The sequence below is a fragment of the Epinephelus fuscoguttatus genome, linkage group LG3 (genome assembly GCF_011397635.1).
Source record: "Epinephelus fuscoguttatus linkage group LG3, E.fuscoguttatus.final_Chr_v1".
NCBI classification, from domain to species: Eukaryota; Metazoa; Chordata; class Actinopteri; order Perciformes; family Serranidae; genus Epinephelus; species Epinephelus fuscoguttatus.
The window spans coordinates 11,862,688-11,887,762 of NC_064754.1; the positions used below are offsets into that span (position 1 = coordinate 11,862,688).

General features: G+C 38.7%; 2 protein-coding genes across 3 annotated transcripts; one reads left to right on the forward strand and one right to left on the reverse strand.

Moving 5' to 3' along the window:
* Positions 1 to 2,284: 2,284 nt before the first annotated feature.
* On the reverse strand, positions 2,285 to 16,597 carry p2rx3b (purinergic receptor P2X, ligand-gated ion channel, 3b). Its single transcript, XM_049571584.1, has 13 exons — positions 16,479 to 16,597; positions 12,975 to 13,115; positions 9,870 to 10,005; positions 9,704 to 9,775; positions 8,160 to 8,229; positions 7,872 to 7,965; positions 7,441 to 7,518; positions 7,217 to 7,358; positions 6,406 to 6,542; positions 5,149 to 5,242; positions 4,262 to 4,327; positions 3,787 to 3,864; positions 2,285 to 3,054 (listed from the first exon to the last, which is right to left on the reverse strand). Exons 3-13 carry the CDS (start codon positions 9,942 to 9,944, stop codon positions 2,929 to 2,931), a joined length of 1,032 nt encoding a protein of 343 aa, XP_049427541.1. The 5' UTR covers positions 9,945 to 10,005; positions 12,975 to 13,115; positions 16,479 to 16,597; the 3' UTR covers positions 2,285 to 2,928.
* A 1,920-nt stretch (positions 16,598 to 18,517) lies between these two features.
* pold4 (DNA polymerase delta 4, accessory subunit) lies at positions 18,518 to 23,400 on the forward strand. 2 transcript variants are annotated; one of them, XM_049571288.1, is made up of 5 exons: positions 18,518 to 18,642; positions 21,491 to 21,609; positions 22,009 to 22,095; positions 22,472 to 22,583; positions 23,249 to 23,400. In XM_049571288.1, exons 2-5 carry the CDS (start codon positions 21,501 to 21,503, stop codon positions 23,271 to 23,273), a joined length of 333 nt encoding a protein of 110 aa, XP_049427245.1. In that variant the 5' UTR covers positions 18,518 to 18,642; positions 21,491 to 21,500; the 3' UTR covers positions 23,274 to 23,400. The 2 variants fall into 2 exon arrangements, with proteins under 2 accessions (XP_049427245.1, XP_049427246.1); XM_049571289.1 differs by having other exon boundaries at positions 18,526 to 18,642; positions 22,012 to 22,095.
* The last annotated feature ends 1,675 nt before the right edge of the window (positions 23,401 to 25,075 follow it).

Sequence of the window (25,075 nt, forward strand, 5' to 3'; positions counted from 1 at the left end):
TTCCTTTTGGAACACCACAAAACAGAACAAAACAAATTTATAATATACAGTTCATTCTGTTTCATACTCTTGACATCATAGATTCCAAAAAAAAATATTCTTACAAAATAAAGAGAAATCTGGGACAAGCTTCAATGAGATGTACCATATTACTTCTTTCCAGAAGGTGGCAGTAAAGTGACAATGCCAAAACAGGTGAAACACAGTTTCAGGTTCAGAGTCACAGAAAGAACAGTTCACACATAAATCCTTCTTAAATTTTAACAAATTCTGTTTGGCAGGGTAGTATCTATGGATTATCTTGTAGGATATTTCTCTCACTTTATTTGTAATTAAGTATTTGTAGGGGAGATTCCATATCTGAGTCCAGTTCAGATCATTAACAATATTAGACCAGTATTGCATGACATATGGGGTAGAGGTGTTATCAGATTGAAACAGTGATCTAATAAGATAATTCCTTTTTTTAGGTGTAACGGAGAAACACATATGCCCCACTGTCGTTAAAATTGGGTCTAAAGGAGGACAAACTGGATTTCCAGCACCTCTTAACAGAGTTAGGATACCAGAGGGAACAGCATCCATTACAATTGCAAAGTCTTTTGGGGTAACAGGAATACCATATTTTATGAGAAATTCTGTATAATTTAGCAAATTCCCATTATCGTTGAGCAGTCTAGTCTTAAGAAGTACAACATCTTAAGACGTTAAAAAATGACGTTTTCACACGGCATTTTCTGTCGTCTTAAGATGTACAAATTTGACATCTTAAGACAGACGTCGAATTAGATGTTTTGGTCCATTTAGCGTTCCATAATAAGGACTGACCAGCCGCGGCTTCCCTCCCACGTCACTGTTTACATCACACGCTGAGCTACACTTTTGTTATTTGCTCACACCCCCCATTGCCCAGAAAAAGGCACATTCTGGAAATCCTCGTGAAGCAGCAGTAAATATACAATTTAATAAGAAAGTAATTTAAGTAATAATATACTATAGCCTTCATATGATGCATCACCTTAATGTTGCTGCTGGTTGAGGTGGTGTTCATTTTTGATTTAAACTACATTAGGCTATTCACTCCAGATTCAGGTTATTAAACTTGCTCTTTCATGGTGTTTCGTACTTTATCAAGCTGATTTAGCGCATTAGATATGATGATTGAAGTAATGTATTTATTACAGTTGGAATCGTAGGTAGTGTACACATTATGTTTTTGGATTATTCGATTTGCTCCAAACCAATTTATGCTGTTAGGAAAGCTGTATATAGCTGGATTAATTCCACATTGTCATTTTGAATTTACAGAATTAAGCTGTATATTACATACAGTATTACATTAAAATAAATGGCACTTTAACTATTATTTTATGTATATTTTTATAGTCAGAGTAATTATAGTTCCTGTCTACTACTGTTTGGCGAGGGAAATATGTTAGAGTAACAGACAAGGGTTAACTTATGCTGCAGTTTTGTCCACTTATTACCCCCAAGCCAGAAGAACTGGAGAACGCTACCAAACAATTAAGTAGGGTTTCAAAGTGATCAGCCTTTAGATTAATCATACAGCATAAAACTCAGACTTTTGCCATGTTCATAGTAAGATTGCTGCCATACCTTTTACATAAGAGTGACTAAGGTACTTATTTCTTATTTAGACATGAGACCAACATGTTACATTGCCGTCATATTAACGTTCAGGGGTGCATGTCTGAATAGGGCTGTACACTCCTCCACTTCCTTCGCAGCAGATGTTATTCCAGCATAATTTTGCTTAATGCCACGTGTCGTTATCTTGCAGTACATTATACCTTTCTTTCATATGTGAAACTCAACACACACCAGAGGATACACACGACTGGGTTTGACTTGAAAGGAGGCTCCATTAGAAACATGAGAAGACATCACATGGTGTTTCTGTCTTTATTGGATTAGCTTCTTTCTCTCCTCAGCATCCGGGTATAATGTCTTTTTGATGTTTTCCTGTGTGCCGTCCATCCCCCCCATTCCTCCATCTCATCATCCTAGTGGCCAAAATGCAAATGACCCTGTCTACAACAGTAGAAACATTGCAGTGGACATGGCGATCTCCCTAGATGAGGACCCGCTCCATATGTAGATATAACAGCTCATTCAAAGGTAATGAAAACACGACAATTCTTATTTTCAGGTGATTATACACTCAAGAAAATATACTCATTATATTGTATTTCTTTCTGCCAATATATCCCCCTAACACACTGGACTTTTAAGGGTAAAAAATTGCTTGAATGTGCAGGGCCAAGCACATATATCCAACACAAAAGGACACATAAACATACATAAGAAATAGCATGCTCGCCATGACTGCTGTGGCTTTATCCAGCTTGTTATCATCAGAGACAAAATGGCTACTTTTATCAAACCAAACCACGATTCAGCTCCATTACACAGAGTAAAACTATTAGAATATAAACCACAGTAGAGCTATTAAAGAAGGCCAAGCAAGTGATTCAATTCACAAAGGCCATCATCAGTTGTGGTGCATTATAGTAGTTTCAATGCAAGGTACAAAACAAGTACAGAGAGCTCAGACATGAAATCTTTTTCAGGTTTAATTTCAATGTTTTCTTCTTGCCCGGTAAATCCTGAGCCAACGTCACACGCCAAAAGTGTCGTCATGCAAAGATACTTTTATTTTAGATATAACTGTTTGTCATTGACCGCAGCTGTTCTGTGAATTTAAGGATTACATAGCAGCGAGTCAGGGATCTTCAGATTTTTTTGACATTGACATAAACAAATTGGTAATGTTGAGGTATTAAATAAAGAGTGAAAGACCTGCATGTTTGAAATCGATAAAACTTTTAACATTTTTAGAGAAATCCAACCCACATCTGTCATCCTCAGTCCACTCCTCCCAAACCATTGGCTGATGCTCCTGTCCATTTAGCTATAATGTTCAATAGAAAATGCCCCCGAGTCACTGGACCTCATGATGGTTTCGTTATGTCGTAGTGACAGCTGGGAGCGGTACAACCCATTGCTTGGGGAATCCAGCGGGTTGTCTGACACCTACAGTATTTGAAAGAGACAGAGGGAGACATGTTTCTTTTTAGTATACTACCATACACATATTGGCATCTGTCATATCCTTCAGTTTTGGTGATTGTCATTTCTAAACTGTACGCATACTACTTAGGAAACAGATTGTCTACTCCATGGTTGGTTGCTTAATTACATAACATATTGGCAAAAAAAAAAATCCAGGGATGTCTTTGCTTGGGTCGACAAAGAGGTGGAACTGTTACTGAAAGTAAGACAGGCGGTCATGGCAATTGAATACAGCTTGAGAGTTGTTGCTTATTCAACCTGAGGGTGGGCATTATGCTTCCATGACAATGCTGTTTCGCCACCATGAGTCGGGACAACGTTATCAAAGGTAACCACCATATAAGTGCAGTGCAGAGCAATGGTGATTCATGGGATACACACACAGGGACGCCATGTGTGCTTACATGCATGTGTGGAGGAACAGAGAAGCTCTGATTACAACACACACAGAGGTGTCTTGACCTTTTTCTCTGCTCAGGATGCCATTACTCCTAGTCAAATGGGGATGAATTGTCAGTGTTGTGTTTACAGCTTGTTCCACAGCCACCAAATGGCTTAAAATCGATTAATGCAGCTCTATGGGTTGGCAAGCCACACATTTGTGATTACCAACATTGTGATTTATAAGTTCAAATAATCTGATGAGGTGCACGATCCATTGTGTTTGATTATCTGAAGAGCTGGGTATTTTACCTCTTCAAATTTCTTGGCCTTGTACTGCTCGGCTCCTTTCAGGAAGTTCAGCAGTATGATGTCACACAACACTGTACCCTACATGATAACAACAACAACAACAACAACAACAACAATAATAATAATAATAAGAAGAAGAAGAACATTTATTTATACAGCAATCAACAAAGCAAGAGTAGAGATGACACTTGTAAGATTCAGCCCAACAGCCTCAAATTTCCTTCATAACTAAATAAAACCCAACACACTTCAGTTAAGTTTCAGCGAGATGGGAGGACATTTTTTGTGATGTATTTAAGTGCGGCAGAGGTAAAATTGTACCTGATATAATGTTTAAAATCAGAGATTACAGGGAAATAATTGACTCCATTTAACAGTTCTAAGAAAAAACTCAAAACTACTAAAAAAAAAACAAAACAAACTGGTTTATAATGAGCTTTACACTGGTTGTGTCGAGTATACCAGTAAAACTCACCACTCCCACTGATGTGAAGGCTGCCACCATGTTGATAAGTGTAGGGATCATGTTGAACTTCCCTGCCTGCAAAGGGAGAATAATAACAAGGGAGTTCGAATTCAAAGACCCCAGGCTTTATATGAATCAGTTTCATTGATCATAGCTACTTTATCTGACCTGAAATTATGTTAAAGACAATAACCCTTTCATGCCCCAAACACACAGGCAACAGTTAGCAAGAATGCATTTAGACGTGCTGTATAAATTATTCTGCTATTCTGCTCTAGTAATGCCTCAACAAGGTATTTGTAATAGGGTGCTTCAAAAGATGGAGAAGTGTTGTGCATAAAAACGTATGCAACTGGTGACATAAAATATATTTTAGTACTTTGTAAAGAGGAATGAGAGCTTCCATGTTGAGCTGTCAAAACGACTACAAACAAATGTCTGTCATTATTCATAACAGAGTGTGTTTTGTTAGTACACAAACCCTGACACACACTAATGCTTTGTTCACACTACTAGCGACACAGCAACAGGCTGCAAGTCATTTTTATTAGAAGCCGGTGACATGAAACTACAAACCAACATCCGACACTTGTTGCTGCTGTCAGGCGTGATGTGCCACAAACCAAAGTTGAGCTGGTCTCAGCTTTTTTCAGTGTTCCACTGACAAAGTGAAGCATCAACAAACTATATGTTTTTGTGTCTAGCTGTGGTACTGTTCTGTAGCTAGGTTGGTTAGCTGACACTGTACCAGCCTTCTGTGTATTGCAGTGTTCAATTGAGGTGCTTTGTGGCAAATAGCAGACACACACAAGCCCGTGACGATGTGGCTCTGTTAACGAGCGGTTGAGCAACACTTCAACAGGGACTCGGCCTCGCAGCACAAGATACATACTCACATTTCCATTGACCAGAACATCAAACCTGATGGCATAGGCTTTGACAAGAGTGCGGTAGTCTGTGCCGTTCTCCATCTTAAAGTATTTGGCAAACCTGTACAGACGGAAAAATCACACCATTTTTATATCAAAGAAAACACTATTAAGCTTATGGATTAGTCTGCAACTGAGACACTTTCTTGGTGGAATAGAAAGCAAGAACAGAGAACATTTTGTGGCTGTATCTGATTAAACAAAAAGGATCTACGTCTTTGACAAAAAGCTCTATCTCTGTAGGGATCCTTTCCATAATGTTGACAGACAAATCTGAGTCCGTTAGTAGGAAAAACAAGCATTGTACATTGACAGTGCACAGTTTCCCAGAGTCTTTAGGTTACATTGCAGCCTATTTCATGGCTCCAGGCTGCAGCAGTCTTGTTCAGTATGGCACCAAATTCAAAAAATGTTGTCCCCATTAGTCCCTTAGACACATAAACATGGGAAGATAGGGTCCAGGTTGAAAAATACTGAAGTTACCCTTTAACATTCAGATCTGGACGAGCTGAAATAATCAATCTCAGACATACTGGATATGATGCAGTCTGACTGATGTGTTATTGAAGAAGTTATCAATGCTGAAACGCTTGTTTTTATCCAGAGCCCTTTATTTAAGCAATCTGTTTAACAACCTGGAACTCTTTTCATTGACAAATAGGTGGCTGAGATAGCCACAGGAGCCATGAATACCCAAAGCAAATATCATGCAGATATGGTCATGTGTTGTTGATATCTTGTTTACAAAGTCAGGGGCATAAATATAGACAGTGCAGGCAATGCAGTTGCACTAGGGCCTGTGAGGTGGGAGGGCCCATAGAGGGTGGGCTCTCCAACTATGTGTTGGGTGGAGGATGGGCCCTTATAAGTAACTGCAGACTTAAAAATATGCCTGTGTTAAAAAAAGATCTCTCATTAGATTAAAAACAGTGCCAATCGCTATATATGCCCTTTTTCTTTTTTTCTGTAAAATAGTCAGTAGCAAATATAACAAAATAATGATCTTATTCTGAATAAACTCTGATAAACTAATAAAATTGTTAAATTAAATTAATAATTTCTTATTTTCTTTGGTATTTTTTGTCATGTACAGCTATGCAGTGATGATTGTTTGGTAATAATAGTGGCCTGTCACAACTACCTTAAGCCACTGATTTTTATGGCAATCTGCTCAGTAGTTGTTTAATTCTCTGTATGGATCATAGCAGTCGAACCATGTCTTACCTGAAATTGTAGCCTGGCGAGACAGCGTTCTTCTGTGACATGGCATCCAGGCGGTTGAAAGAGTACGAGGGGTTACACTGGTCATCGGGCTTGTCCAGATCACATACCCAGCCGATCTTTATTCCAATCACTCCTCCCTGACAGAATTTTTAAAAATAAGAGAGGCACATGGATAAGTGTGTTTGCGCTGAACCCTGTATCCTATAAATTACATTTATATACAGCTAATGTGTGTGGGCAAACACAAGAGAAGTGTTGCACTGCCTGATTCATCCTGATTCCAGGATTCATATCTTGCCTCATGCAAGACTGAGGTCACAAAAAAGACTTAAGGAAAGGTCAACCATTACAACTGTTCAGCGACTTTTGAATATAATTTTGGCATGACAACTGATGAATGGCGTGGATTTCATTTCAACACTGTGGTGACATACATTTCCTACATTATGATATTTTTTTATGCAGCAATTTATGATGGAAATGTCTTTTAATTTAAGTACAGCAAATCATAAAAATCGGGCAGCAACAATTCAACAATGTGGCAGTGGTCTAATTAATTCATCTCTCCTTTGTCCTCCTCCTGATCTAATGGCGAGGGAGGAGTGTGGAGAGCCAACAGTCTGCTCAGCAGTGGACTCTGTTGTAGCTTGGCCCTTATACTTCTTGCTGGTCCAATCAAATGCCAAGGATTTGATTGACCTCATTTAACTGCAGCCTTGAATATTAACTGGGGAAAAACTTCACAGTGCAGAAGCTTAAGACGCTCTAATTTGTGTTTCACTGGGACTTTTACAACGTCTCTTGACTCTACCTTATCTGCCAGTTTAGTGAAGTTCTGCTGTGCGTAGCGGACCACGTCTCCAACTCTGAAGATGGGGCAGTAGGTGTTGTTGACCTTGTCAAAGTTACATTTTTTGATGTAATCATCAGTGATGGTGGGAAGGAAGTTCCCCCTGCACACATACAGAAATATCATCATCAACAGCAGCAGCAGCAGCAGCAGCAGCATCATATTTAAAATCACAACTGTCATACTTGGTATAGTTGAAGGTTGGAAAGCGGATGCTGTTCTTAATGAAAATGGTGAAATTCTCCACTTCCATCATTGGCGTACTGAAAAAGATGTATAGAAACAAACATAGAAAAAAAGAAAAGACTTACAAACAGCATTGGGTTTAAACATGTTATTTTTCTCTCGCCTGTGGCTCAGTTTCGACCAACAGAGATGATTCTGTTCACCTGTACTGTACTGAGGTGGAGGCAGAAGCCGTTTATATCTCAAAAGCTGGACAAAAATAAAATTCAAACTATCTGCATGGATAAATATAACTAGATGGAGACCTTTAAAAGAGTGTACTGCCCCAGCATAACTTTGGTATCAGGATACCCTCTCTCATTGTTTGTTACAGTAGAGATCAGTGATAGCGCAGTCTTGTAAAAAGCTCTCCATCAGAGTATTGCCTTACGTCTTGATGGTGTCGATCTCGGCAGGACACCATCCTTTTATCTCACACATTTTGATGGTGGCGTTGAAAGGAACACAGTTCCCTGTCAGGATTCCTGAGCAGGAAAAGAAAAAGCTTTTATTCAAATTGCAAAACCACAAACAAATGCGAGGCTCAGAAATACATAGCAGTTGTAACGTAGCAATGCAATACATATACATAATTGTAATAATAGTAATGAGTATAAAATTATATCCATCAAACACTGATATGATGAGAGAAGATAAAGACACAGAGAGAAGATCTCACCATAACTTCCTGGCTTGTTGAGAAGCCTTGTGCAGTCACTTTGCTTGGTACAAATATACTTCTTCTCACTCTGGGTAACACAATTAAACACACACACACTCACGCTTAAGCTGAATTATTTTCATATTAATAATGAATCAAATGACTATGTTTAATGTGTAAGGGATCTCTAGTAATGACGAACCCACGAAGAGTTATCGTCCAACTCTGCAGTTACCCCCATATCTACAGAGATTTTAGCATATCTGTTTGGAGGGGATCATGCATTTGGTTGTGTGTATGCATGCGTGAGTGAGTCTGTGTGAGTGTGTGTATCTGACGGTTCTACAGCTATCGCAGCTGTATGCTCAAAGACCTTCCGTGGTTGCTTTGATTCACAATCATTGAAAACCCTGTTTTACTGACTGTTTGATACCGTCACTGATTTTCTTCTTTCAGTTTTTCAAAAACTGGCGTGACTACAAACAACAAGCTTTACTGTCTGTTGCAGGCCACATTTTGGCCTTCTATTCACTGTGGCTCAAAAACCGGCATCCATCGAAGAGTTTGGTCTCATTTTGAACCGAAGCTTCTGCAGATTAACTCCATTACCGATACTAAAGTTAGGCACAATACGAGATGAACTGTTATCGTCACTGCCATCTTGACTGTAGGCTGGGACAGACAATTCCACCAGGCACAGCTACAATGCTTTTGTTCCACCTGCTGCACACCGCCATACCACACCATAAGTGTTTCAAAAGTTTAGCGTTTTGTGTAGCAGATTTTGTAAACTTACATATTTCGTTGCTTTGGTCATTTATCTGTAGTATTGTGCTGCTGCCATAAGTAAGTAAGTACGCTACGCAGTTAATTTTTTTGTCTATTTTAATAGAGTGTATTGTCATTTCCTATTTTGTTGTTCTGTAGCCTCCAGACAACGCTAAGATCATTACAAGTCCAGTTCTGAATGACACAGATCAAAGATTTGTGGCTCTGTTTTGGTTATCAAAAATATATCATCCTCATAATTACATCTATATTTCACAAACAGTGCATGTCAGCAGGAAAACTCTGTCTGCTCTGTGCAACATGTGTTAACAGTGATAGCAGACTATTAGCACTATTAGCAACAGTGACAGTAAAAGGGCAGTTAGAGAGAATGCAGTGCAAAATTTAGAAGTGGCATAAATGTGTACAGTGTCACGGATAAGATTGTTTATTTAATTTAATTTAATTTAATTTAATTTAATTTAATTTAATTTAGTTTCACTTCATGGGGACAATGCAATGTAACACAGTTCCAATACAGACTATGGGACTGATGTGTTGCACAGAGAGTTTATAGCTATTGCTAATTGTCATTTCTTGTCCCTTGTTGGACTTTTATATGTTATCAAAATATACAGTTTAAAACAAAACTTAAATGAGCATAGCGTCCTTATTCTTTTGTCAGATTGCCAATCAATTCTGATGTGCACTAGTTGTAATGGTAGAAGTATTAATAATTGTAAGGCACTAATAACAGTAGTAGTATTACAGTAATGGTAGTGACAGTTGCTGACCTCAGGACAGTATCCTTGGACTTGGTTCTCTGTCGTGATCATTTTTGTGATGATGCAGAAGACTGAAGCTCCCTGTGGAAAACACATTTATAGGACATCATCACTGTAGCCCACTGTTAAACAAATATTTATCCAGCCATCTGTTCATCCATCAGTCTGTCCACACCTGTGTGGGAGTGACGTAGTCGGCAACATCCATGACCTTGTTATTGTAGATTCCAAAACCTTTGACCTTTGTCATCACTGAGGATTCAATGGCTGTGTCTCTCACCTGGTAGGCCTTTTCATTGACAAACACCCACCTGAAGTACACAGAAGCCAGAAAAAATGTTGGCATTGTATGTTTCTTAAAACTTCAAATATGTTGTTCCACATTATTATGTAGCCGATACATTGAACCTTTACTTTTAAATAACACCGTGGTTAGCATGTGGTTATGTCTAGGCACAAAAAGTGTTTGGTTATGATTAGAAAAAGATCATGCTTTGGCTAAAAATTCCCGGTTTGGGTGGCACAATCCCGCAGCCATGCCCCAGTAAAAAACAACCACTTGCCGTGTATTTTGTTCATTTAGAAACTCAGCATGAATTTTAGTCTGTTACACCTAATTGGTCCCAGCATCCTCAAATATGACAATTATAAAAGTGTGTTACTGATGCTAAAAGTGGTCAGACTTGTTGCCATATCAAACTACAAACATTAATCATAAAAAACAAGTTTCAGCCATAACATGTGATCAGGTTTTGTGCCATATCCACTTTTATGTCGGGTTCAGCTGCAGACTGACTTGGCAGAGATGGCTACCATCTCGTTTTCACACAGATCAGTCAGTTTGTTGTACTTTTGCTACCCTCTAAGTGGCACAAAAAACTGTCCACGAATGAGGACAACAGGTCTAAGTTAAGTAGTTAGAATGACGTATAAGCTGCAACAAACTCAGAATGTGATGTCCTCATATGAGGACGCAGGGTCTCAGGAGGACATACATCACTTTAAAAAAGTTGATATGAAATGTGGAAATGTAACATGCACAAACAGTGCAATACAGAAGTAAATCTTGTGTGTTGATTCTCTCAGACTTCATTTTAAGATGCAGTGGTGCCTGTTAATGCTTTATTCTATAATTTACTAGGAATTAGCTATAGGTTGGGCCATGAGCTTAAGCTGCTGTTTGACTGCTCACTGTTTTTCAGCTGCTGTAGACTGAACGAGTAGTGACTTGAAAAAGGGTCAAAGTGAGCATCACCTATAACTTGTTAGTTTTACAGCTTTGGTGGTTTTAAATATTTTTAATAGCATGCTGATGTTTACGCTCGTGTGTTGGATGGGAGGTTCAGTTACGGTCATATAACTCAGTCTGATACCTTGATACCAAGAGCTCATGAAATCATGAACTACCAGAGGATGTGGTCAGTCGGGTGTGGTTGAGAGGGATATGAATAGCAAGGATCTTTGCTCTTCACATGCAACACTTTAAGCTCAAATGTTCAAGTGAGATATTGTTGATAAAGAGACTCTCCCTGTAACTGTCCAGTATAACTGCTGATCAACATAGTAACCCATTAACTAAAAAGGTTAAGAGCAGATTAAGGGTGATAAATCACTACAACTACAGCTAATGGATTTTAATAAGGAAAAAATAAGATTAAATGTAGCTAAGTTTACATTAAGAACAGAGGAAAATTATGAACCTGAAATTTAACTTAGTTCAATGAATTTTAATTTGATACACTGCAATGCAATCAAACCTAAAACTCAGCCTACAGTTACAATTAAACTACACAAAACAAATATAGTATAACTTAACTAGCTGAGATGTTTTTTATACATAGTGAATGAATGAAATAAGATTCTGTATTTTTATTTATTTATTAATTTATGCACTTCTAGCCTCTGAAATGGAACAAATTTGCCCCTTTTAATGTCAGGTACAGGACACTTGTATTATATTAAGGTTATTTTTGGGGGGCGTTTTGCCTTTAATGGACAGGACAGTGTGAGAAATGGGGGAGAGAGAGAGAGAGAGAGTGGGGGGACGACATGCAGCAAAGGGTTGCAAGCCGGTTGCATCGTCTCTATACATGGGGCGCCGGCACTATCCACTTGTATTATATTGTTAGTGGTAAATATATATGTTTAATGTTTGAACATTAACATTTTGAATTAATATATATTTAGATATTACATATGTATATATAGTACAAACATAATATTTGTATAAAACTACAACTGAGGTAATAGCACCTATAATACTTACAGCACGAGAATACAATAATAAACATGATAATATACTATGGCAATGCCGTGTGTAACATTGCATTTTACACAGCTGTTGCTAATTCACTCAACCAGACCAACGTAAAAATTGAATAATCCAAAAAATACACCAGACTGAAGGTAAACACTTACCCAATGAAGTAAGTGATGATGAGGAGCTGGACGACACGGTTGATGATGCCGATGGTCCAGCTCTTCACTACCACTGACTTGGTGGTTTCATAGGTGAAGAAGTCTTTAATACAAGACCACATTCTGGCAGTATGTGTGTTAGTAAATAGAAAAAAGCGTGTGTTTGGCTATGAAGCTTTACAATATTTACAGAATTATAAAGAAAATCCCACAATGTATGGATTACGGAAATGAAGGCTGAAACTGAACTCCAGATGAAGCAGATGTTAGTGTGTGATCCTACAGAAACTACAGATGTTGCCCCCCAGTTGAAGCTGACATCTTCATTATTATTTTGTGTTGAGAAAAAAAAATCAGGTCCAACACTGAGAGCAGCATCCAGATATCCAAGAGCTGTTTCTCTTCTTCTTCTTCACAGAAAGGGCAAATAAATCCCTGTAGCTCAGCTGCACCAGTCTTCAGTTAATGATGTCTTCCTGTAACTTCATGTATGATGCTGACTAACAAGTAAATAGCTCTCCCTCTCTCTTAACCCACAGCACAGCCTCTTTCTTCTTTCCTCTCTCTTGTTTATCCGACTCTCAGGTTCCCCACTCGATTATCTCAACGGCTCCTCACAGGCCCCCTCCCTCCTTCTGCTCAGTGTACAGTGGATGTCTAAAGTTTTTTGTGAGCAGCGTTCTCGTTCACATTCATTTTGGACCATCCATAATTTTGGATCAGTTTAAAATGATAATTAAAGGATCATAATGATTTTGTTTTAGGAAAGCACCTTGCTAAAAGCTCTGTGGATTTTTTTTAAAATATTTTTCTACATTAAAATGTAATCAATAACAATTTTAAGTCCAAATGTCAATATCACCTTAGCAGTAGGCAATCTGAGGAAGGACAAGGGGGACGACATCCTCCTGGTTAGCACAATGACCAAAATGCATCCTCCTTGCTAACTTGCTGTCCTCTCCATCCCCGGTCCAGATCCAGATGCCATGTTTTCCGAATCGACCTATAACCAATAAAATATTGAGAATTATTACATTTTGTTGGAGCTTTTCTATTTTAAACGGCACAGCATGTAGCACTGTTGTAGCAGCCCAGGAAACTCACAGACCAATTGCATGCGTTAATTTATGATCCCACATGAGGCTACTCAGCCATTCAACTCCACGTATACAAATCAGCATCGTGACTCGAGTGAAATACAGATTAATAAATTGACCAAAATGGTGCCATGTCAGGGCCTCAGTCAAGTGTCTTACGCATCCAGTTTAGTGTAGCACATCAATTGTATGATAAATATTTCATGGTTCAAAGTGCATTATATCCATCATGTTCAATGTGAACCACAGTGAGTGTATAAAAGTCTACTATCAGGCCCATTTATCAGTCTCTACATCCGAATACACACCACAAACCACATCCAGGATATAACGTTTCAGTCTAACTCAATCACAGCTGTCTTCAGTTTAATGCCACCTAGACTCTCAGAATACCTCCATTAAACAGCAGTCACATTAGTGAAGTTGATAATGCACTGCCATTGGATGAGAACCAATGGAGGAGGGGAGGGGATGGGAGAAAGGAATAGAGAATGGGCACAAAGGGGGGAGTAACAGATGAGAAAAAGAGATGGAGAGCAGGTTTAACAACATATAAAATGAAGCTGAGCAGAACAGTGTTGACCCAGGGCTGCCAGTCAGGCTGACGACATAAGGCCAAGAAAATGGACAATACTGAACTAAAGATCTTTTCATACATGACCACATTGAAATATTTCCTTATTTTAATATGGTTGATGTCTCCTGTTTAAGTTTTAATTTCTAGCACTCTACAATGGTCTAAATATAAACAAGAATACATCTGTCAGGAAGACAGTAAATAATAAAATGTACCAATAATACAATTTATAAACACACATTCTCTACTTCTCAAAATATGTCATCCACCGTAATGATTTTTTCTCTTAACTGTATGAAAATTTTTGGGATGTATATACAGTAAGTGTGTGCGTGCACTTGAAACTGGACAGTCATGAAACCCATGTGAAAATAGACTTTTGAATTCAGTGAGACCTCATGGGAAACCACACAGTGGAGAGAAGAGGGGAACATGCATCATACTGCAACATTAAAAAGAATGAATCATACAGTGACAAGTAAATGTTATTTCCCAAACTATAAATCTCTTAAGCATTGCCTTGGTTTCAATGTAAAGACAAAGAGAAAGTGCATTTCTCTACAGTGGTTAACACTCAAGCGTGTACACACACACCTTAGATTAGATTATACAGTAAGTGATCCATCTGGATGGAGGGATGAGGGAGACATAAAGAGGGAAATACCCATGAAGACGGCTGCAGAACTGGTCAAAAAGATTTGTATTGATTTTGGTATTTATGACCAGTTAGAGTGAGAGAGAGGTTACTTTGCCCTCTGCCTTCCTGTCACCCATGATCATCATCACCATCATTTTCACTGTAAAGACATCTGTCCACATGATTGAAGGACTGGCCACAAAGATCACAGCAGTACAATTTGATCTGAACCCTTCCACTTTGTGGAAGCTAATGGGAAACCAAATAAAGAATAAAGTGTTCAGCCATCACTGCTGAGTCCAGCTCTCTCCATGGAGCCTCATGGAGCAAGTAAATAATAATTATTACAATTATACACAGCTGCTTTTATTGTTCTGGTTAAATTAGATTGCCATTGTTATAAAACAAGAGCAGTGACAACAGACAGTGCTGCTCTTGTCTTTGGATACCGTTAACAGCTGGTGAACACTGCTGTGTCTGCGGTCTTCATCAAGAAGAATTATTGAAATCTGGGGCGTAAATATAGACAGTGCAGGCAGTGTGGTCGCAGTGGGGCCTGTGAAGTGGGCCCTCCAACAATGTGTTGGGTGAAGAATGGGCCCTTAAGAGTGACTAGCTATGTTTCCATCCAAAAGTGATTTGAATCATTGGGAAATGTGCATTAAAAGAAATATGAATCCTGTGTGTTTCCATTAAATGTACGGACTTTGGTGAAAACTATGAACGTGTGCGAGTTTTCCGCAGAACCAGAAACAAAACGAGTCTTGCATTCTTCTTCTCCTATGTTTCCTGGCAGTTGGCAACCAGCTTGTAAATGCATTACCACCTTCCTGACCCGGAGTGTGGATATCACCATGGAGAGAGGTGCGCTACGTCAGACTTAATTCAAACATAACTGTTTCCATCCCCGTTTTTTTTCTTCTAGAATCAACATTTTTTCAAATCAACCAAAACCTGGCTAAAGCGAGCGTATTTTAGTTTGTGCGAATCAGGGGATTTTAATTCGAATTTTGGCGTTTCCATCATAATTTTCCGATGCGATACTACTAGATGCGCATCTAAACAGGCTGATGGAAACATGGCTACTGACACCTTGGAAATATGCCTGTGTTCAAAGAAGAACTCTTGCTAAATTAAAAACAGTGCCAATTACTATAGACCCTTGAAAAAGGCAAACTCATCTGTGTGGGTTTTTTTGTTTTGTTTTGTTTTGTTTTTGTTAAACAGTCAGTAGCATCAATAAAAAATATAATTCTACATAAACTATAATTAACTATTAAAAATATCTGTACCACTCTGCACCACCACAGGCCCAAGATACACACACATAGCCTACACAAACAGGACCTATACATGCAGGCACCCTACGCAGCTGGGGGTTCAGTGCACAAAGGCACATTGGCAGTGCCCAGGCGGTGAACTGAACGACAGTATGCCTCCACTAAAAAAGCACTTTAAGCCTTGTGTGTGATTTATCCTCCAGGGATTTATCCAGGTTTCATATGCGAAGAGGAAATCACTAGGCTAATTTATACAATATAAAATGCCATAGACTTGTGCTAATAGCATTAGCATGTTGTGTTTGTGGGGAAAATGTGTCCGTATTACCACAAGTGTTTGTCTGTGAATGCTACGAGTTATAGTGAAGCCAATTTGTGTCCTTGTGTTTGAAATTGTCGCTATTTAACCATATTTAATGTGTGTTTTGGGTGTGTTTTTAATCAACTAAACTTTACAGCACTTCACAGAAACCTCCGCCGCCGACTAGTGTTTTGGAGGTGTAACTGCAGAGTGACACAGACACACCACCGCACAAGTAAAAATGCTCACAAGGGCGTAGGCCACGTGCGTAGGGTCTACGCACCACTATAAATCCCACTTAACGTGTTAACCACCGTATCATGCAGTTATGCTAACCACACACTTTAACATTGATTTACACACGGTAACGTTGACTTAACACCACACTAATGTTACAATAACGTTGCTCCTTTTACATGTAACGTAGACATGTATGTAATTAGCTAACGTTAATACTGTGACTTTAATACTTACCTCTAAAGTTTACCTCGAATTATTAGTGATTAGCAAGGCAAGCCAGGTACAGCCATAGACATATATTCATATATACATATATGTATATATGTCTATGGGTACAGCAGTCAGTTTGCCAGTGTAGGTGCGCGTGCGTAGTGTCCTCTTCACTCCTCCACAGCCCCGCCCCCTCACCCACAAATTTGCAATTATTTGCATATCTGACAGAAATCCAAGATGGCGACGACCAAAATGGTTTCTATAAAAGCAAAATACCACATTCTCCCACAATAAGGCAAAGTCTTTATAAATGTGGTCAATGACAAATCTGCTGAAGTTTTGCCAAAATGTTCTGGTGTGTAAGCAATACCAAAAGAGGTGCAAAACAGTTTCTGGGTGGTCTTCACAAAAAGAACAGTTTGTATTGATGTCTCTTTTAAATTTAACCATGTAATGATTAGCAGGGTAATATCTGTGAATTATTCTGAACGACACTTCTTTCACCTTGTTTACTATCAGGTATCTGTGAGGAATCCTCCAAACTTTTTTCAAGTCAATGTTGTTTACAAATCGGTTCCAGTAAAACACGCCATTTGGAATAGATACAATTTCTTTCTGAAACAAGGCACGAATATTCTTATTATTTCGAGGAAGTTTAGAAAAACAGATTTTTCCAACAGGTGATTCAGCCGCAGCGGGGAGGGAGACAGAAGTTTCTGGGTGGTCTTCACAAAAGAACAGTTTGTATTGATGTCTCTAAATTTAACCATGTAATGATTAGCATGGTAATATCAATAGAATTATTCTGACGACACTGGAATATTATATGTTGATATCAGGTACTCTCTATAAGAGAAAAGTCGCTCCAAACTTTTTCAATCAATGTTGTTTAGCAGAATCTGATTCTGTACCCAACTCTCAAAAAAGAGTGACTTGTTTTTACATAAAATATCTCTGTTATTCCAAATTAAATACCTGTGAGGTGAAAAATTGTGCTTATAAATGAGAGACCATGCTAAAAGGACCTGCTTATGGAAAGTGGACAGTTTTACAGGGAGTTTGTCCACATTGTAATTGCAGTTCAAAATAAAGCTCAGACCACCAAAGCAATGGGTGACGTCACGGTGGCTACGTCCATTATTTCATTATTTTGACAGTCTGTGGGACTGAGCTACTGCCACCCCTCTTCAGCAGGGCAAGGAGTCTCTCCTGTCAGGCTGGTGGTGTGACCTAAAAGTTCAGTTACAGAAAATGATGTTCACTTAACAGCTTAAACAAATAAACACTGACAGTTAATGTTAACTGCCATCTTTATGAAGTCTTCATCTTCTTCTAACTGCTTCATCCTCTTGAGGGTCGCGGGGGGGCTGGAGCCTATACCAGCTGACATCGGGTCACCAGACTATCGCAGGAGACAACCATTCATGCTCACATTCACACCTATGGACAATTTAGAGTTATCAGTTAACCTGGTCCCCAGTCTGCATGTCTTTGGACTGTGGGAGGAAGCTGGAGTGCCTAGAGCCCGGAGAGAACCCACGCTGGGGGAGAACATGCAAACTCCACACAGAGGGGCTCCCACGCCCAGGATCGAACCGGCAACCCCCTTGCTGTGAGGCGAGAGTGCTAACCACCACACCACCGTGCCACCCATCTTTACAAAGTGTACAAGACAACAAACTGTTGAGCAGGATGTTTGTGTTCAAAGCTGTATTTCCCTTTTTTGTAATCTGTGTTATTACAGATGTTTGTGTGATTTGAATGTTGGTGAATTTGAATTTTCTTAATTGCGGAACAGAAACATTTTCGGGTTTCACTTCAGCTCTCTAGTCTAGATTGTGCCTTTCCTGCATCAACTTATGGTGTAAAAATCAAATAATATGATAAAATACATATTTTTATTCGGGGAGACAGATGCACATGTTCTAAATATTGAGGGAGACAAAAAATACAGTACAATGTCCTGTAGCCAACCACTGACCTGTAGTACATGTGAAGGTAACGGCAGGGGGCAGCAAAGAGGCCCAGCAGTCTGTAGTCTGCCGTAGCGACACTGGCAGAAGAAGAAGAAGCGTCGTCAGTCGTCATTGTTTTGGTCGACTGGTTTTTCTGCAGACTGAATGAAGAGAAAACATTTTGAACTGGGCGATACATCTGCTGGAGCTTGTATTGGTTGAACAACGAGGTAAGTTAAGTAGACAGCCGCAGAAACCTTTAGCTGAACGTTAAGATGCTCGCGCTGAAACACGTCTACTGTGTTATCATATAGCTTTTAGTGGAACATGTTGTTTCCTGCAGCTTTGACCATCGATAGGGTCAGTAACGTCAGCCATACTGTGGCTCGTCCATCTGTTTTGAATTGGTGAAGTCGTCTGAAATATAATCTAACAACGCTGTTGATATATGCTTGTAAAGTTGTAATGACTTCGTTACAACTCTTTCAGTCAAATTACTGCAGGATTTTGAAAAAGAAGGTGTGGCAGTCAGTAGAGGAGATTGAAAGGTTGATAAGGCAGTAATTCATTTTCTCATTGAAATAGCTTTTGTTTATTTGTGCCGAATTTAAGATGGCATCGCAGAGGTACGTAAACATTTAATAAATTATTTTATCGGCATACATGTGTTTGCTGGGAAGCATGTCAACATAATTAACCAGATTTTTGAGTCGAAATTGGTGTGAACTTATGAGAGTGCAGCGTCGGGACAAGAAGATATGTGTCATTTAAATTGTGGTGACATGCTATTCTAACCATATACACACATGTATGATTTTTATTAAAACTGTCAAATAAAATTGTAACTTCATATTATTGAGCGCTACTTTTATTTTGAAAAACGAGAAGTAGGGGAGCCTTAGCCCGGACATGTCCAGCTGTACAAAACGGCCTGATGTGAATGTTTTAAAGCAAACAGCAGCTAAACACTGCAAGGACAAAATTGTATTATTGCTTAATTATACTAACAGTTAAAAACTGACAAATACAGACTGCTATGTAAATTCCAATAAGACAGTGCTGTGTGACCAGCATCAGGAGGTGAGCATAAAAGGCAGCAACTACAAATGTGCTTCCTATAATTTAAATAAATGTGGACGATTCAGGGTAGTCTCCATGCATTAAGAAGTGATATAACTGCATTTAATAATAATACTACTGCTACTACTAATAATAATGATAATAACAAACTTCATTTTTATAGTAAGTAAGTAAGTAAATTTATTTATATGGCACTTCTCACGGAGAGGACTCACAAAGTGCTTGACAAGTTAAAATACAAAAAAATACAATAACAGAAACAATGCAAAAACAAACCAAATAAAGTGCAGCGAAATACAGAGATGATACAATGGGCTATTACTGGAACGCATGCCTAAACAGATGTGTTTTTAACTGCCTTTTAAAAATGTCCACGGAAGAGGCCGCTCTCAGCTCATGAGGTAGTGCATTCCACCATTTAGGTGCAACAGCCTTAAAGGCTCTGTCATCTTTGGTCTTTAATTTTGTGTGAGGGACAGTAAGCAGATGGCCTTCAGCGGACCGCAGTGACCTGACAGGACAGTGAAAGGACACTAGATCCGTCAAGTATGCAGGTACTTGACCATGGAGGGCTCTGTAAGTGATGGTTCAGATCTTGTACTGGATCCTAAAATTAACAGGGAGCCAGTGCAAGGATGCCAGGACTGGAGTGATGTGAGTGAACTTATGAGATCTGGACAGAAGCCTGGCGGCAGCGTTCTGGACTTGTCGGAGGCGGTCTAATGAAGTTTTATTGAGACAGGTGAAAAGAGAATTACAGTAATCTAGACATGAGACGAAGGTGAGCACCTTTCAAAACACAGTTACAAAGTACTGTACATTAAAACTAAACACATTTAAAACACAAGAAGAATAAATCAAATAACATGTAATAAAAAGATGGGAGGCCAAAACTAAATTCAAGATAATAAATGGGAAATAGCATTGATCAATATGATAGCAGGATAGTCAGGATATGCTTTCCGATAGAAGTATGTCATTAGGAGAGACTTAAAGGAAGCCAGTGACTCAGACAGCCTTATATCCTCGGGAAGGTTGTTCCAGGGCCCTGATGGCAAAAGCTCTGTCCCCTTTAGTTTTCAGTCTGGACTCTGGAACAAGCAGGATACCTCTGCTCAAGGATCTCAAACTACACGGAGGTTCATAACTGGTCTGAAATGTAATCTGGAGCCAGGCTATGAAGAACCTTAAAGTAATCAATTAGACTCTAAAGTCAATCTTATAACAAACAGGGAGCCGATGTAAAGGGGCCAGAACTGGTGTGATGTGGTTGTGTGTCTTGGTTTTAGGTTTATGTTGGTTTACTCTGCATTATAGTTTATTTTAAATGTGGTTAAATCAAGAATTTAGCAGAGGTACTCTTAGTGGAGCTGCAAATAGGGTTCTACTTAAAATGTGAATAATACTAAATAATTACATTGTCATCTCTAAAATTCCCCTCATTTTTGTGCATCTAACATATCTGAATGTTGAGAATGTTACCAGGAGAGCTGTAATAATTAATCAGTTGTCAACTATTAAATTAATCGCCAACTTATATAAATGATAATCAGTCCTTTGGTTTGAGTCTTTTTTTAAAGGAAAGTCAAAATTATCTGATTCCAGCATCTTAAATGTAAATATGTTCTGGTTTCTTAACTCCTCAATGAGAGTCATCTTTGGGTTGTGGATAAAATGAGACATTTAAAGACGTCCTCCTGGGCTTTTGGAAACATTGATCAACATATTTTACCATTTTCAGACGTTTTATAGACCAAACAACTGCTCAGTTAATCATGAAAGTAACTGATAGATTTATCAACAAAGAAAATAATTGTTGGTTGCAGCCCTAATTAACAAAGAAAAAGGATGGTATGTGATCACAACTCTAAGGTGTTGTCCGTGGGGTGTGCATAGATTTCCATCTCAGAATAGACTTACTATTGTTTGGTTTGAAAAAAATCCCTGACCAGTGATGTGGAGTATACAGTGAAGTGTATGCATATGTGTATGTTCTAGATCAGTCACCATGACAACCAAGCGCGGACTGATAACTGATTCATTCAAGGTGGTGAAGAGAGCAAGGAGGGGGACGAAACAAGCAAAGACGCCTTCTTCTCCTCCTCCGCCAGAGAAAGGTGAAGAGCAGCATGGTGTTTCTATAGAGGTCACGTTTGGCTACTGTAGCTGTGCTCTGTGTTGTATCTAATCTCCCCTCAGTGATACAGACTGACTCTGTATTTGCAGTATCACTTTGAAAAACAGTCAACGAAATCCAAATATCAATCAGCATCTACAGACTGTGAAATACGCTGAAATATTTTTGTGTTACTGTCAGCTCTGGGTAGCTTTTTAAAGGTCTTTCTCTATTGATATATACATACATGTGCTCTGTAAAATTCAGTGTCACAGTAACAGTATATGGAAATGCATTATGCAGTGTTTACTTTAGAGTTCACTGAAAATGATCGGTCATTGTTTTGTTTTCTTTAGTTTTTGTTGTTTTATTTAGTTCTCTCTAAATTTTCTTTCTCAAGCAGAGGCTGAAACTAAAACGATCCGAGAGGAGGAGCTGGAGACGCTCAGACATTTTGATCTGGACTGGAGATTTGGGCCTTGCACAGGTAACATACCATACATACACATGTACACTAGTAACTAACGAACCGATAGAGAGTGATCACAAACTCTGTAGTTCTCCTCAGTCCTATGAAGCTTTTTAGCCAGTTTTAGCTCTTTGCTTTGGTTTTACCGCCTACAGCTTTACTGTCTGCTTCAGTTTTACTGCTGTGGTTTAGGCTTACCAGACAGTAAGTCCATTTTTTTACTACACTCTGTCCTGCACTGTCATCTGGAGGCACAAAGCTGTATTGCTGCTGGGTTTTTTTCATTGTTTTGGCCTCTGCTCTTTTTGGGAAATGTAAAGTTATAGTGGTGCAGAAACAGCTTTTAATCACACAGAACACTGAATCATTTATCACATCATCTTTCTGTCTCCAGGTATCAGCAGGTTACAGAGATGGGAGAGAGCAAAGCTTCATGGTCTGAGCCCACCTGAGGAGATCAGAGACCTGCTGCTGCAAACACACACTGACCCCGAGTACAGCCGGAGGTAACACACACACACTCGCGCATATCTCACCCACCAGACTCCATTTAAATAAATAGTAATTTTAGCGTGTATAGAGCCAGCATATATTTACATCCAACTGGGTGAATTAAGGGGGTTTTTTCAACCAAACTAGAGTTGCTGATTGTTGAAACAGTGGAAAGATGAACCAAGACCTTTTTTCCAGTTTTATTTTGTTTCAGCCAACTTGTGACCCTGGAAGTCGAATTAATGTAGCATACTTGTTTTCAATATAACAGAATATTAATGGCCTGATTCATAAGCTAAGATACATCGTGGTGATACATGCATAAATACAGGTTGCCAATCATTCACTATATCACTTACTCTCAGTAATATCACTATGACATGGAGACTTTATCATGGTGTGAAAAAAATGCTTACTTAACACTGAGTATTAAAAAATCTATGCTTTATAGTACCAAAATGTGTCCATAGTGTTGAGCATAAAACACGAAATACCTACTTGAATTCATATGGTTAGAGATTCATGGTTAATTATTATGATTCATTATTATCTGCAGGCAAAGTTCATGTTCTGCTGAAAAATGTGTAACTATATTCAGCCCTATCTCTTGGAGATACATTAATAAAGTCCATCTTAATTTGTAGGTAATGATGATGATAACGTTTTCTTTGTCTTTCAGCCTGTGGAGCGAATACCCTTTGTAAGGAAGACATCGTAAGACACAGAAGAATGACAGAGCATCCAGTTGTGTGTGTTTTTTCTTGCAGTTGCACCACACTGCTTCCGCACAGTCTACTACATTTTTAATAAAAAAGAAGTTTGCTAATTTTACTTCTTCTGTCATCTTCTGATGTATAATGAAGGGAGGGGGGGTTACCTCACGGTTAACACTGTGGAACGAAAATGGTGAAGGAGATATAAATGACAAAGAGTTACACAGTCACATAATTTGCTACCCTCTGGTATCTCCCGTGTGGTCTGAATGCTGACATACATTTGCCTCGGTCTTTTTATAACTGACCTAACTTAGCATAGTCTCTCTGTTTTTACTCTTCACAAGATTGAGAATGAGTGAATGAATGAGTTCCACAATGATACCAAAACATGGGCACATTGGAGAGAGTTCAGCATTCGTGAAAGGTCTGTGTTAGCAGATAAAGTGATAGATGTGAACTTGGAATTGGAACAAATAAATAGCGATAATACACATACATGATAATAAAAAAAAAAAGAGTATACGAAAATTAATTTCTGGTCGTGATATTAGACCACAACCTGGAAACCTCATATGTGAGCAAAGTTGGCAAAGAGTTGGGAAAAAACAGCCACATGCTGAATTATAATGCGTTACACACTGTATTATTCACTTGTGTATTCATATTTGATTTACTGTGTGAAGGTGTGGGAGACCATGTACAAAACAACATGACAGTCATTCATACTACAAAAGAGAGCCATATGGATTGTAAACACTGTAGGATATTGTGACCACACTAACACACTCTTTTTAGAGTCATATCCTCTGAAGTTCATGAATCATGTAGAATTTAAAACAGAGCAAATGTGTAAAGCAAAAAGTAATTCATTTTAAGTAACATACAAAAAATGTTTTCAGACAGTAAAGGGGGTTATAATTTAAGAAGAGAGGATTATTACAAAAAAACGTGTTCATACTGCTGCGAAGAGAATGTGTATTTCATTAAGTAGTAGTTAGCTTTTTCCCTACATGTAAATCTAATCAAATTTGAAAAAAACATGTACATAACTACTTTTAAAATGTTCTTTTTTCTTATACTGTATATCCATTGTGAATGCAGTTGAAAGAAAAAAGTGTACTTAAGTGAAAAAAAAATAGACAATTTATTTTCAAGTTATTCTGAAAATACTGATTGTGGAGGTTTGTGCAGCCTTGATTTAAAAAATACAAACCCACAACAGTTTTTTTGACAGATGGACACTAGGAGGAAAAGGAAGGCTGCAAGATACACTTTAAACATATGTCCCGCCTCCGGCGCTGTTTGATTGGTCCACAGTGTTGTCAAAAACTCAGAGCTCAAAGCTGATTGGTTCGCATGTCGATCTGTTGAGCGACAGCAGACGCACCGCCCGCTGATTGACCCGAGAGCTTGGGAAGGAGGGCGCTTCTGCAGTAAGGCTTCTAGTGGGCGGGATTTCAGAGGATTCTGAACGCTGATTCGTTAGTATGTTGCATCAGTCTGATTCCCGGGTCTCTCATTGGTTCATTTTTATCTCCGTTTGGTTTCTGCATTGACAAACACCGTTAATCACGCTCATTACTGGGCAGCACGTCAAGGTAGAGGGGATTAGCAATCATAATACGGGAAGTCAAAGGACGTCTTTTCAAAATAAAAGTCTAAAATCTGTTAGCGTTTGAATTAATTTAGCTTTCAGTCATGTTTTGGTCGCATAATACTTTATGATTGTTTTCAAAATTTTGAGTTAATCATTTTCATGGACTGGGCATTTAGATTATATCAAGGTACGT

Coding starts and splice junctions, on each gene's coding strand:
- pold4 (XM_049571288.1), top strand. CDS start 21,501: ATGACAACCAAGCGCGGACTGATAACTGATTCATTCAAGGTGGTGAAG. Junction 22,096..22,471: donor GAGATTTGGGCCTTGCACAG/GTAACATACCAT, acceptor TTCTGTCTCCAG/GTATCAGCAGGTTACAGAGA. Junction 22,584..23,248: donor GACCCCGAGTACAGCCGGAG/GTAACACACACA, acceptor TTTGTCTTTCAG/CCTGTGGAGCGAATACCCTT.
- p2rx3b (XM_049571584.1), bottom strand. CDS start 9,944: ATGACAAAGGTCAAAGGTTTTGGAATCTACAATAACAAGGTCATGGAT. Junction 4,328..5,148: donor ATGTTCTGGTCAATGGAAAT/GTGAGTATGTAT, acceptor CTCCCTTTGCAG/GCAGGGAAGTTCAACATGAT. Junction 3,055..3,786: donor AGGCCAAGAAATTTGAAGAG/GTAAAATACCCA, acceptor CAAATACTGTAG/GTGTCAGACAACCCGCTGGA.